At 31.8% G+C, this 15,347-nt stretch overlaps 1 protein-coding gene across 3 annotated transcripts in view; it reads left to right on the top strand.

Annotated features, from left to right (window-relative positions):
* The first annotated feature begins 2,608 nt into the window (after window positions 1–2,608).
* LOC143237974 (glutamate receptor 1-like) overlaps window positions 2,609–15,347 on the top strand; it is a 135,677-nt gene continuing 122,938 nt past the window's right edge. The window contains exon 1 of one of the 3 annotated variants that reach the window (XM_076477794.1): window positions 2,609–2,845. In XM_076477794.1, the coding sequence (XP_076333909.1) occupies window positions 2,767–2,845 (79 nt within the window). In that variant the 5' untranslated portion in view covers window positions 2,609–2,766. The remainder of the gene's footprint in view (window positions 2,846–15,347) is intronic. The other 2 variants (XM_076477795.1, XM_076477797.1) reach the window with 2 other exon arrangements.

Here is a 15,347-nt window from a genome sequence, read left to right as displayed (position 1 = left end):
CGGTCATAGTCAGCTAGCGCGCTTATTGACTTTTTTATTTTGTCGAAACATAATCTAAGATACGCAAAAGAAAGAATGTTATTTAAAAACATAAACATTATCAGTACAAAAAATACATATAATAACTTTGTTTTTTATTTACTTTATCTTAAACTAAAGTGAAAGATTAATTCTATTCTGAATTATAAAACTTGTAAGCAAGAACATAAAACCATACAGCACCCTTCAAAATATTTCTTTATCTTTTAGTGTTTTTGTAATGCATTATACCACAAGAGATTATGGGTTTCACACTGACAAATGTAGAATTTGAACTTCTGTTATGTCAGTTACTACCCAAATGATCATTTGGCCTTCTTTATTGTTCTGTTACAAAATGGATTCTTAAGTAGTATTTCTATAGCTAAAAAAATATATGTATGTAAAAAAATAAGTTTAAATTCGTTTTTTAAAACGGTTTCTCTGTTTCCTTTTCGAAATTGAAATGGTAGAAAAACGAAGATTTCCACAGCTCAGAATTTGTCTTAAGATAACTTAAGTGAGAAATGGTGATAGAAACATTTGGTTCACATAGTGGAAATTTTCATATTTTTGTACCTTTGAACTCTCTCTGGAGTTCATTGGGAGGTCAAGCTACAAGTAAGATATTAAGTTTCAGTACTTGATCGAACGTAACATTATAAATAAATAATTTTTACCCCAAACAATATTTTGTTGCTCAAAAAAGTCAACAGTTCTTTTTATCACACAACTGGTATATCAGTACAAGTATTTAAACTGAAACACGTATTATCTTAATACGTTTTAGATCCCTAATTAACTACTACATACAAAATGTTGCTTGTAGTGTTATAAAGATTACAATCACAAAAATGTAATTTCTGAGCTTTTTATAGTCTTTCTAAATTCATTTGTGTTGCGTAACACAACAATACAAAAAGTTTGTTTATTTGGCATAAAGCCAAATCACCTAACTTTTTCAACCCATTTGAATAAAACATTAAACATGCCTTAATTAGCCGGTGTATTCTCCAATAACTAAGGAACAACCACAGTTGATATCGTAGTTCCTGTTTGTTTACATCAAATCCTATCGATTCTAATAACGACCACTGTTTCCTTTGAATTACAAAACTAATATGAAATGTTTTCGCAGGAACTGAAAAACTCTTATGTTATTTTTTTACTTTTGAAGAACTTTAAGTTTTAACAGTATTAAACGAAGATTTTTGTGGCGTGTTGCTTTTCTCTGTTTGAACAAAAAAAATGTAAAAACTCCATTATTGGAATATCTAAAATATATGTGCACCTAAAAATAAGCATTATGAATTATAAAACTATATAATTAAATTGCGTAGAGCCTGCCCCCTAGTCAGGCTCGGCATGGTCAGGTGGTTAAGGGACTCGACTCGTAATCCTAAGGGTTAAGGGTTCGAATCCCCGTCACACCAAACATGCTCACCTTTCAGTCGTGGGGGCGTTATAATGTTACGGTCACTTCCATTATTTGTTATTAAAAGAGTAGCTCAAGAGTTGGCGGTGGGTGATCATGACTAGTTCCCCTCCCTCTAGTCTCACACTGCTAAATTGGGGATGGCTAGAGTAGATAGCTCTCGCGTAGCTTTGCACGAAATTTCAAACAAGCCTGCCACTAGACTTTTCATAGGAGATGCTGAATATTTTTCTCTCATTAATTTGGCCATTGCAGTAAAACATTGAGAACTTAATACATTATTAAGAAGCTTAAACTAATAGTAGGTCTTTTAATATACAATTTCAATACCGATTGTCCTACAAATCTAATGCTGCGTTAACGTTATTAAACTTTTACAGACCCGTGGCTGTTGCGATTTACAATAAGAAATTTCTAATCATGAAAAGTACAAAATGCCAACCAACTGATAATGTTAGAAAGTACTGTTGTCAACCTAATTAATTACTGCGGAAGTTTATATGTTAATCTAGAATTAAATATTTATAGTATCCTCTGCATTATTATATGAAGTTTCAATAAACAGGGCGTGTCAAGTTACGTGAAGCTTTTGAAATTAAAAATATTTACGTACTATGTTTTTAATTGCTCAAGGTTTTAAGGGTCATGCAAGGCTCCTATAAAATATGATGACTAAATAATTTACCTAAATGAACTGTATTTAATTATTGTTAATTATAGTTAAGTCAACCAAACCCCAAAAAGGTTTAAGACATAGAAGAAGGCGGGAGCAACTCAGATGAATGCAGTCTCACGCCCCACCTGATGCGTGCGCCTCAGTCTACCTGCGTTCTGGAGCAGAAGACTTCTTCACTTACTCTCAAAAAGGTAAACAAAGCCAAGAACCAAGCTTACGCTAACCCTGAAATTATGCATAGGAATGGCAGGAAGTGACTGACCTATTTACCTCGAACTCTTTGTGAACATTTTGTTTACAGAAATAACTTTACTTCATATTTAAGTTTAAGAAATTATTTATTAGTTTCATAAATCAAAGATGAACCCTCCTACCATTTCCACGAAAGAACCGATACGAATTGACTTTTTGATGTTCCTCCATCACGCATGCGTATTCGAGCCCTAATTTGTCCGCGTTCGCGGTCCATCTGTTCACAGCACTCGTGGCCTGCTCGGCCATCGCCGAGGAATACTACACACGCTGTTCGCGCTCTACTCTGACAACTGGTTAAATATTAACTGTTAAAGAGGCATTCTAGAGCTTCATCCTGTTTAGGCTTAGATAACGTAAAGTTGATTTTGTTTCGTTTGTCATTATGACATTCTCATGGTTCTTGTTAAGTGTGTGTCTTTTACCTCACCTTGTTGATGGTGTAAAAGACGAGTTTCCGATAGGTAAGTAAGGAGACATCAAGTTAACGTTACTGGTTAGTAGATTTTTAATGTAATGTCAGTGTAACTGGTATAAATCAGTATTTAAGAAATTATAACGATTTAGAGTGTAGCGTAGTTGCAAACAGTTAAATAATAAGCACAGCAGTTAAGTGGCATTTGATAAGTGAACAGTTTAATAGGTGTCAATAATTTTGTATTTTCAATAAGTATCTAATAAATTGCAACAGAAAATTTGGCTGTTATGTGGTAATTAGAGTAAGTTATGAATAAATTAGTAATAAAATAACCATTTTCTTAGTGTAATAGAAAGGCTTAATGCTCTTTTGCTAAAAGTCGATATGGAACTTATGTCGTAGATAACAGTTAATCTCTACTTTGGAATATTCGGTTAAATCAGTTATTGTTTCTTTTTATGTATATTTGTTATTTTATTCTTATGCTTTAAATGTGGATCAAAAATATTAAATAACATTTTTTTTCCAAAATAAAGATTAGGATCCACAAGCTGTAAAATTATCTAAAAATGATTCACATATTTTGATTTTCTGAACTAGTTTGAATATTTTCGTATTTTTCGAATAAGTATATGACTTTCGAATGTCCGTTTTTACTTATTCTATATGTATAATACACTTGACCTGGGAGTACATTAACGAAGAAAGACAAAATTATTTTTTAATCAGCAACAAAAATATTTAATATTTCCATAAACATTTTATATTTATAGAAGTATAAATAGTATGATTTATTTTATATAGTAGATGATTTTTATATGGACTCTTTGTTAACACGAAATATTTCTACTTAATTATTATGTACTTCAAGTTTCTTCTCATGCTGTTATTATATAGGTTGTTTCTTTATGTTCTCCTAACAACATGAGTTAAATATTTGTTGTTTTTTTTATTTACAGCCAAGGATAATTTTATTGTAGTTAATCTATCAAATGTGTTTTTGGTAAATTATTTTGCTTGTTTTCTTTATAAAAAGAGTTATGCGAAATACAAAAGGTTAAATGTGAAATATCTTGTGATAACAATACGCAACTAGTGAATAATAATTAAGATAATATAATATGATTTCTTATACGGGTTGTAGCTACCATTTATTATGTTAGAGCCATAAAAAGACGTGTGGAACACTTAAGTTAGATTCCTCTAGTGGCGAGAACTGATACTGTTTGTAATGACAAAAAACAAGTGGCTGGCAATAGCTAGACTAAATATTGGTGGTAACTTAGAATTTACTGAAGATAGCAAGTAAAATAACACGATTGCCGAATATTTTCCTTTCTCAATGATCATATGAAAGCTAACTAAATCAGCCAAATTCAGATACTAATAATGAAAAGTGTTTCTTGTCATGTTTGAAACATGGCTTAAAAACATTATGTAGTTATACCTACATTCTATTATGGGAGCTGGCATAGCCAGGTGTTTGGGGTGCTCGATTCGCAATATGAGAATTTGAAACCGTGATCCAAAAAACATGAGGAGGGCGTTATAAAATGAAGGTCAATTTTACTATTCTTTGGTAAATGAGCAGTCCTAAAGAAAAAGCAACTAGCTATCACCACTCGCCGCCAACTTTTGGACTACTCGTAGAAATATTGGTTTGAATTTCGCGCAAATAGCCCTTGTGCAACGATTATTGAATTTTGTGTTCGTTTTATCTACATCATGACGACACACGCATCCTAAGCTTACATTTGGTTGAGAACACATATTTAATCAAAAAGTACCAAATCTATTCCCATTAATTTCAAGTATTTTTGTATATCAAAGTCAAGTTATTTTTTACATAACTGTTCCATCAAAACATAAGTACATTAGATTTAGAGCTGTTTACGTTGTTATTAAGACATCATTTCCACAATGGGTCATGTTCATGCTCAGGAAGTACACTTCTACCACAAAAATGAGGATACAGATGACCAGTTCATCATAGGATTTCCGTTATAATAAAAACAATATATGTGTTGGTGAAAGTAGTAAATCCAAATTAGCTGAACAATACGATTATGAGTACAACTTAATTTAATTTGTTCACCAAGATCGATAACAACAAAGACAACTAAAAAACGTAACGGAGGCAATAGCTTTGCTTTAGGTTATTCTCACTTAGGCATTTTTTTTCAACATCTGAAAATACGATAGGAAAAGATTTATTTGTTCAATATCGTAGCCACACCTAAAATAAACGACCTAATCGTACTGAGCAATAACGAATTTGTCTCGCTAAGCTCAAAACTACACCTTCAAGTGTAATCGGATTTTTCAACAATAAACAACATTGATGTTTGATTCGTTACATAAGCGCTTTCGGAGGTAGAAATTTGTTCTTTTTTCTTTATAAACGAATTAATGAAATATTCTAGTACACATAAGTAGCAGTGCAAATATCATGATACGAAGGTCTAATCTTTCAGTTTCTTTAACTAATGAATGCCCAGCATAGCCAGATGGTTAGGGCGTTATAAAGTAACGGTCAATCCTATTACTTGTTGGTAAAAGTGTAGCCCAGAAGTTGGTGGTGGTGAAGATAACTAGCTGCTTTTCTTCTAGCCTTACACTGCTAAATTAAGGACAACTAGAGCAGATAGCTATCATATAGTTTTGCTAGAAATTCAAAACAAACAAACAATCTTTAACTAACGAGATTACTCTTCCTAACCATATTAATGTTGTATTACTAGAGGCAGTGTTGTTTGAGTAAATTTGTGTGTTACATAATAGGTATGTATATCCAAATGACTGTAATAATTTATAATGAAAAACGTGAAAATAGACAAATCTTAGGAGGAGAACAACACAATATATTTATTTAGGATATTTTGTGCATCATTTTCTACCATCAGTGACACTTATTTGACAGACACAGTATTGTACATCCAACTTTTCAGTCAATGTTTAAAGATAATGTATGAGGACAAATGTGCTTTTCAAGGATTTGTTTTAATACCATACACGAATAATACATGTATAAATAAAGAAACTCACAAACCGATGCAAAACAAAACACTGAAGTGTTGTCTCATTCTATGGATAACGCTTTCAGAAGGAAAAGAAATATATTATGCTACATAGTTTATCATGTGCACCGATTAAATTACATTCATTCAACAGTTTGGACCAGATTTTAGTTCATAAAATTAGGGACGACATTAGAAAGGGGGTCTGATAGGAGTGGTCGCCCCATCCAAAGCTCGAGAAGAGGATCCAAATGGGTTTTTTTGTGAACTATTTCTAGATATACAAAATGTACACAGATTCCATAAGATAGGATCTCAAGCTCAAATGGATGGAGGGATAGGAGGTTCTATGCGAAGTCAGCCTACTTTACATCCCAAACCTTTTGTAAAATGACGCTTCTGCATAAAATCATTTTGAGCCTTCCAAGAGGAATTGTATTCTTACATTAAAACATTATTTGAAATTATCAATATATTTACACATCAAACAAATTACGAAGCATATGGTTATCGCCACAGTTAGAGTAATGAAATACAGAGCCAGTTAACACTTCGCTTGAGGAAAGCAGTTATCACTGTGACCTCAGCTTTGTTTTTGTTGTGTTTATTTTAACGTACTAGAATTATGAATTAATTACAGTTTTCTCATGAAAAACGGTCTCTATGAGAAATCTAAAACTACGTTTTCTACGGATGTTTTCTTTCTGTAAATCCACAAAAAATATATACGGCTATATTTCATGAAAGTGATTTAGCACAAAAATAAAATTGTTTACAGACTTGGACCACCATCTTTTATAAAATGTGTAATCCTTCCTTGTAGAATTATGCTCTGAGTATTGTTGATGACGATGAAACGTATTTTGTGAACATCATTACTGTAGGCAAATTGAATGCTAGTCATGAAAGTTTGATCTCACATTTTACTGGTAACACAAAGTTTAACGTAATATGTGAAGAAGTATTCCTGATCAAAAATTACTTCTGTAAATTAAATATGTAAACATTTTAAAGCCTTTTAAAAATACGAAACTCTTGAGATAATTTTTCTGTCCAAAATAATAAAATATTGCTAGAACCTTTCATGATAAACTTCTCTCTATTAGAAGCTTTTTGGGATTTTTTTTATATATACATATATGAGAAACATTGTACGCAAAATTTGTATTTTGTTTTTTATGTAGTTTCAATTTTCTGTTAATGGTTGCATGCCAGTGTAAGAGCCTTGACTCATTCATATGCTAATATCCTTAGATTTTTTTACATAATATGTTGACGAACATTTGTACTGTAAGCCGGTGTTCATTTTCGTGAAAAATGTCGTTTCAATTTCATAGATTTCTCGTTAATTAGGGTGAACCACTTTTTAAAGAAGGGATAAGAAGAGGTCTGTGAAAAATAAACATAATGGAGCTCTTGCACCACACGTGAATTATTTTATTTATCGACGAGCAATTATCTAAATTTCCTGCGTCGAGTAACTTGCCTGAATACCATTTAAAAGCTCTTGTGCTCAGCCACATCAAAGTGTTTCAGAGAGTCACAGTGAGATAGATACCTTTTAAGGATAAACCTTGTTAAAACTTTACTCTTAGGATTAAAACCACTGCTAGCAGAGTGAATACGTAACCAATAGTTTCCCTTTATTTCATGTGTATTTATCATAAACCGGATTCTCATTAATATAAATTTTATTAGATAGTGCACATATCCATGTACACGAAACCGGTTATATATGTAAAAACGGCTAGTTTGGGTTGAGAAAATTTTTACACATATATTTTTCTCTAAAAGTGGGTTTTCTCGTCATCACTGATTGCGAAACCGGTTATTTTCAACACGTAATAAGCCTAACAACCACGAAAAGAAAGAAGAGATCCAATATTGACAGTAATAATTGCATTAGCTTGTTCTAAGTTTATCTGTTTAGCCAGACCTAAACCTGTAGATATGTCTATCATCCAGAAACTACGTTTACGTGTTAACTGTAGCATTTCATTCGTTTTAGTCAGTTTCCATTAACAAATTTTCTGACGAAATATCTTGTGTAGTTGTTACTTATTAACAAAATCACTCAGTATATTGCTTCCACTTCAAATACATTTCTGGGATTTCCAGGCAAATACTGGAATGTATCATTGGATTTCTGTCAGAATGTATTCTGAGCTATTATGTAATCAACAAAATACAAATACGTATAATAATTTTTCATAGTATAGTTACTTTCACCTTGTATACTACTAACAAAAGCTAATAATCCAATAAACGTAAAATTATCACAGGGATGACTGCAGTTTTGACTTAAAAGTAGCCCTAATTTTAACACTTAAATTGTATATAAACATTCTTTGGTAAAGGGTCAATGCTGGTACACTTAGGATCGAAGTAGGCAATGCTGTTTTCATAAAGGTTTTTGTCGTTAAATGTTTGGAATTGATATTTTAATTGTTCGTTGTTGTAACACTTATATTTTTCTGGTTCAGTATAGTTTGAGCTTCTATGTATGTGAATTTATATGTCTTCAATATAAAATTACAATTAATATTTAAGTCAGTTTATTTTTCAGGCTTCGTAACATTATTTAGAATAGTCTGTATTTTGGACTTACGTTTTGACACTTAAATAGAACATATGTGTGTTTGAAATATTTGTCCATTTTTTTTTGTGTTTGTTTTCGGAACTTGCGCAAACCTACACTAGGGTTATCTGCGCTAGCTGTCCCTAATTTAATAATGTAAAGCTAGAGGAAGGCAGCTAGTCATCGCCACCCACTGCCAACACTTGGAATACTCTTTAATCAACGAATAGTGGAATTGATTGTAACATTATAATGGCCCCACGGGTGAAACGATGAGCGTATTTAGTGTGACGGGGATTCTTACCCGCGACCCTCAGATTGCAAATAACCTGGCATGACTCAAGATATATTTCTCAATGTTGTATATTTATTAAAAACGTCTGTGCAGTATTTTTGACTAATAACATTAAATGCATTCACTCCATTGTTCACCAGTTGTGGATAAGTACAATATGTATGTTGATTACCATTAGGGGTCATTACGAGGATAAATAGTAAAGAAAGAATATTTCGAGAGTAAGATATAGTTTTTTATTTGATAAAAATGGATTTCAGATATTAAAGATATAGTGTGTTTTTTCTAATTATATGACTAAACATTTAGATGTATATATATATACCAAAATTGTGCATCCCTCAGTTTTGTTGATATCTTTACAGTAGAAGTTTAAAAGTAAAATTAACCATGATGTAATTGATCATAGAGAATTAATTATACTTGCCGTCTTTAAATGAATTAAAGTATTACAGGAATGTCTCTAGTAGTCCTGCGGTATATATAAGAGCTTAATTCCTGGAAAGCAAATACGAATAGTCCTCTACTTAACTCTTTCCAACAATTTAATGTTCTTTCGAAGATAAAAGGTTTAAGGCTAAACAAAATACTTTAAATATGAACTAACTCTCCTTAAACGTTTGTTTACAAATTCTTTAGACAAAAGCTAAAATTCCATTTGTCCAACCATTAGCAACAGCACACTGCTTGGATGCCTTAAGAGACTGATCAGCCATTAAACTAGAAACCCTTTCTTTCTTGACATTCTAAAGATTATTGCCATTCAAATTATGGTAATATACATGCATTATCTTGCATTTATTATAATTAAAACCCATTTGCCATCTATTTGCCCTACTCACTAAATGATCTAAATAAAAAAGTAACAGCATCTTCTTCACAACCAAAATACCTAAGTCCTTAATATCATCAACAAATTTAAGTAATTTTGGCCATTTTTTCATCTGTGTCACTGATGTAAATCAAAAAAGAAATATCTTAATTCTAAGTTCTGAGGTTCCATACTTGTGACAGTAATCTAATTTGACTGAAATTAATTTCTAACAACCCTTTACTTTTTCAATCCAGTTAATCTTCAACTTACTAACTTTCTAACTAACAACTATCAGATCATTTTTACGAGCCTTTCATGTTGCACAAGTTTCCTGTAAATCCAAACATACCAAACCTAAACCACATCCTTACCCTCATCTGCATCAGAAGTAACATTTTCAGAGAATGTCAAAAGATTTGTAAAGTATGATTCTCCCTTACTGAAACCACCTTGACTTTCCAATAAAATTGTAAACTTTGTTAAATGACTTTCCAAAGTATATTTTAATAGAATTTCCAAAACTTTTCCCACAATGGATGTAAGAAATACGAGTTTATAATAACTGGGATAATTTTATCACTTTTTCTGAAAAGAGGAATTACATTATTTAACTTCCGATCCTTTGCTATTTACCCACTATTCGAAGACTTACAAAAGCAGTGGTAAGTAGCTCACACATACAATCAATAATTTACTTCAAAACTCTCAGAGAAATATTATCTGGCCAAGAAAGCTTATCGTGTTTCTAAACTTCTCCATTTTTTCTTAACAACATGCAAGCATTTTTGGTCAAGTCTGTATAAATATTTGTGAATACTGTCAAAAATATAGAGAAAAATTGAATTTTATATACACGTGTATATATACACATTGAAGTTGTTGATATTACAATTTTAAGATGAAAACATAATGATACATAATATTTGGTAAGTTCGTCTGCAGTTTATCATTAACTTCGAAATAAATTATCATTTTTAATTTTACAAACAAGGTTGAACGTTAAGAATATTAAGAAGTTAATTGTTTCTATGTGTAAATAATATTACTTGCCTGTTTTGTGACTTCCTGGAATGTAGTGTGAAAAAGTATTGAAATTATTTGGGAAGAAGAAAAATATACTTTTGTCATTCCACCACCACCACCACCCCTAAAAACCAAACACTATAAATTAAGTGCTGCTTGGATTCACAATCCTAGAAAAAAGTTGAAATTGTTTACTTTGAATTAAGCACAAAACTACAAAATGAGCTATCTGTACTCTGCCCACCGCGGCCATCGAAACCCGGATTTTAGCGGTGTGAGTCCGCAGACATGCCACTGTGCCACTGGAAGGCGAATTTGGAAATAAAACTCTTTAATTAAAACCACTTAATACTGCTTGCAGGACCTAATTTTTTTTTAAAAAGGTTTTCATTAAAAGTGTTTAGGTAAAAATATCTATTTATTTATTTATAATATATGAACAAAAATAAAAACGCGTTTCTGTGCTATGCTCACTTGGTTATCGAAATCCAATTTTTACTGTTACGAATTTTCAAACTTACTACTGAGCTACCTACAAGTACAAACGTGTTATCAACACACGGACAAAAAGAAGAAACATTTCTTAAGAAACTTCAACTGCTTCAGTAGTTTTGCGTTTATAAATCACATTAATATGATTGACTGCATAAGTATAATATACTATATATCGTAAATTATGTAACAAGTGTATTATTCTGCGATATTCCAATCCTACAGTTGTAAATTCTAAGATTAAATATCAGTAAAAAGGACCCAGGATATTTGAAGTAGTTATAAATTACTATAATGATGCCGTTTCACCTTGAGTTAATTATATATATTCATTTTTTTTTTAAATGAAGACATCTTCACTTTTTCCTGATTCCGTTTGTTTCCATACGATGGTATTATGATAAATACATCACTGCACTGTATTTTTTTTTTAAATTTCGCACAAAGCTACTCGAGGGCTATCTGCACTAACTGTCCCTAATTTAGCAGTATAAGACTAGAGGGAAGGTAGCTAGTCATCACCATCCACTGCCAACTTTTGGGCTACTCTTTTACCAACGAATAGTGGGATTGACCGTCACATTATAACGCCCCCACTGCTGAAAAGGCGAGTATGTTTGGTGCGACGGGGATTCAAACCCGCGACACTCATATTACGAGTCTTAACCACCTGAGTGTGCCGGGCCGAGTGTATAGAAGACACCAGTGTTATTTCAGTGATTTTTATTAGAACTTTACAAGAACAAGATACAACTTTAGAACCAACTTGCTGAAACAAGACTGAAGAGTTTGGCTTTATTTATGTTAAGAATATTTTCATAAAACATTTTAAATAACTAATTAATATATGTTAGTATTAACTTTAAAAAAACGTATGACTCTTTAGCGTACTTGTTATAAGACTGGTGTGTTTCAGAAATGAAATCGTGTTCAAATCTCTAAGTAAACAAATTTTGCTTTAGAATCGATAAACTTTCATCGACTGTGAAATAACAGGATATTCCCAGCTGTCTAAGCGTATGTGAGGATTAACGTCGTAACAGAACGGCTTAGAATCCTTGTTTTAAGACCCTTATTTTTGATATCTCACGAGACATACAGCACTACCGTAAACAAATACTGTATCTATATATATATATTTGAAATTTCCAAAAACTTGTCTGTCAAATTAATAATGTAGAATAATATATCTGTAGGTAATACTTGATATTGAATCATGTTTTTATTGTTACTGTGCTGTAAATTATAACAATAAACACAGTTTCCTGTGCACATCAGATCTATTTCAATATTAATGAGACTATTTTAATATAAAAATATCATTTATATAACGAAGACTAAAATCCTATTTAAATACTTAAAAAATTGAGGTTTTAGTTACAATTATCACGTGAAACTAAGAAATTAACGAAAAGATGCAAGGGGTAAATGAGAGTGCGAGGAACAAAATAAAATAAGTTGAAATATAAATCAGAGTTGTAAAATATATATTCATAAAAATATGACATATAGGAACTCATAAAATGATTGAAACAATTGCAGAAGCTAGAGAAAGCAACTAATAAGAAAGAAAATTATGGAGTTTGTAAACTCGAATGAACTGGGCGAAAAATAATTAACAAAAAAGAGAGAAAATAATAAGTAAAAACGAATAACAGAAAAAAAATAGTACAAAAAGGAAAGGAAGAAAAACACCGCAAAGATCATACAGAGCGTAAAATGGAAAGACAAATATGATTACGCCATAAAAAACAACAACAAAGCACTAAAACCATAATATGAAACAGAGACGGAGCTGGTTTTAAGTTTCCGTTCCAAAACCAAGTAACATTAAACTGTGTCTTAAGCGGTATTATATGAATAGAAGAATGCGAGGTTTAAGAATTATTAGAGCCTCTGACCATTATGTATATATGGAAATGGCTTAAGCGAGGGTGTATAATTAAATTACGGCAAAAGAACATAACATTTGGATGACTTAAGCTATAAAATTACCATAATTCATAATTCAATAAAAATAAAATCTGAAGTAAATTTAAAATTAAGTAAATTAAAAAATGTTAACGGAAAACTAAGAACTAAGAAAATCTATGAATTACTTTACTTACAGAAAGAGAGAGATAGAAAAATCTGCTCCTTGTATATGACACAAATTTCCACAATTTTTTTTTCTGATTCCAAACCAATAATTAATCATATAATAATATAATTATTTACAATTTTAGGTTAAATGATACCTTATGTATAAAAGTAAGTCGAAATTTAAGTAGTGAAAATTACGTATTTGGTAGCTAATTATTTACTCGGGATAAAGCACAAAAGATTTCTTTACAGTGCAGTGGGCCCGGCATGGCCAAGCGTGTTAAGGCGTGCGACTCGTAATCTGAGGGTCGCGGATTTGTTTCCCCATCCAACCAAACATACTCGCCTTTTCAGCAGTGGGGGCGTTATAATGTGACGGTCAATCCCACTATTCGTTGGTAAAAGAGTAGCCCAAGAGTTGGTGGTGGATGGTGATGACTAGCTGCCTTCCCTCTAGTCTTATACTGCTAAATTAGGGACGGCTAGCACAGATAGCCCTCGAGTAGCTTTGTGCGAAATTCAAAAACAAACAAACAAAATCGAATCCCCGTCACACCAAACATGCTCGCTCTTACAGTCATGGGCGCGTTATAATGTGACGGTCAATTCCATTATTTGTTGGTAAAAGTGTAGCCCAAGAGTTGACGATGGGTGGTGATGAGTAGTGTGTGTTTGTGTTTTTCTTTTAGCAAAGCCACAAAGGCTATCTGCTCAGGTGATGAATAGTTGCCTCCCTTCTAATCTTACATTACTAAATTAGGGGCGGTTAGCACATATAGCCCTAGTGCAGCTTTGCTCGAATTTCAAAAACAAACAATCTATACACTAATGTGAAAATTTTATTGCAGATGTACATAAATATTGCCTCTAGAATAGAATTATTTTTTTAAATATAAACGTAAAATTAATTTTGAAATTTATATCATTAACGTATGCTTAAAATATATTACTATTTAGTGATATAATCCTTTTTAGTTAATGCATCATTTCACTTAACATATATCTTTTGTTGTTTAGAATTCAACGGTTCTCATGAACTTGCGTTATAATTTTGTTTTCGCAGTTTCACTGGAATTACTATTATGATTGATCCAATTTTCATAATCAGGACCGCTCTTCTCAATCATCACCATGTGTCAAAGCTAGTGTTGTTATTGCAGTCATGTTCATAGGTTGTCATTTAGTCGAATTAATGTGTTACAGTCTAATGGTTTATATCGCATAAAATCGAGTTTTGATACCAGTAGTAAGCACAGCACAGATAGTCCATTGTGTAGCTTCGAACTTAGCAACAAACGAACATTAAGAAACTGTCGGTATTCTTGCAACTTCTCAAAAGGAATAAAAAGTTTAAATAATGTGATGTACTACGTTTGTACTGTCTTGCTACTTTGTTAACCTGAAGACTGTTGTGTAACACAAGACAGCGACATACACGATTATTTGGTGTTCCGTGCAAACCGTTAAGGTTTTAAAAATAATATAAAAACAGAAATTGTGTTGACATGAATTATAGAACATAATAAAGACGGTGAATAACAATTAAGTCCATAAACAGCCAGGAAATTGGAATAGGTCATACCAGCATTAAGTAAGGACAAGTGACTACAGCGAGGGTAAAGAAAACATGACGACTAGGGGAGATAAAAGTGACGAGAAAAGTTATTACAGAAGTAAGATTTACACCATATAGAAGAAAGAAAATACGCTACAGAAGAGAGAGAAGATATGTTGTAATAGAAGACGAAAATTATAGAAAATAGAAGATAAACTACAGCGAGAAAAATAATTACTAAGGTATAAAAGACGAGATATATTACGGAGATAAAAATATGAAAGACAGCTAGAAATGTACAATAATAATGACAGATAAACAAGAAGGAGAGACAGATTATTAGGTTCAGATAAGAAGATTAAATTAAGAAAAAATTGCTACAAGAGAAGTACAAATATACTACCTTTACCTTTAGCAAGACATGAAGAGGGGAAACGGACAAGATTAAAACAAGTAATATTGAAAAAGGTCGGGAAAACTGGAAGAGACATTGGGAGTTATTCAAGATAATAAAGGGGAGAATCATGAAGTTCGGGAAAAATTAGAGAAGTTAGATTGAAGCACAGGATTGAGATAGTAAAGCAGAGAGAAAAAGAAACTTCTGTAAAGTATATAACATTTAACAGTTAAGTTAAAAGTGCATCAATTTAATGCACACACAGTTTGGTTTTATTACGAATGAAAACATATAA

Source organism: Tachypleus tridentatus, chromosome 13 (genome assembly GCF_004210375.1).
Source record: "Tachypleus tridentatus isolate NWPU-2018 chromosome 13, ASM421037v1, whole genome shotgun sequence".
In the NCBI taxonomy this organism is placed as follows: domain Eukaryota; kingdom Metazoa; phylum Arthropoda; class Merostomata; order Xiphosura; family Limulidae; genus Tachypleus; species Tachypleus tridentatus.
This window is presented reverse-complemented; position numbering and strand designations above follow the sequence as displayed.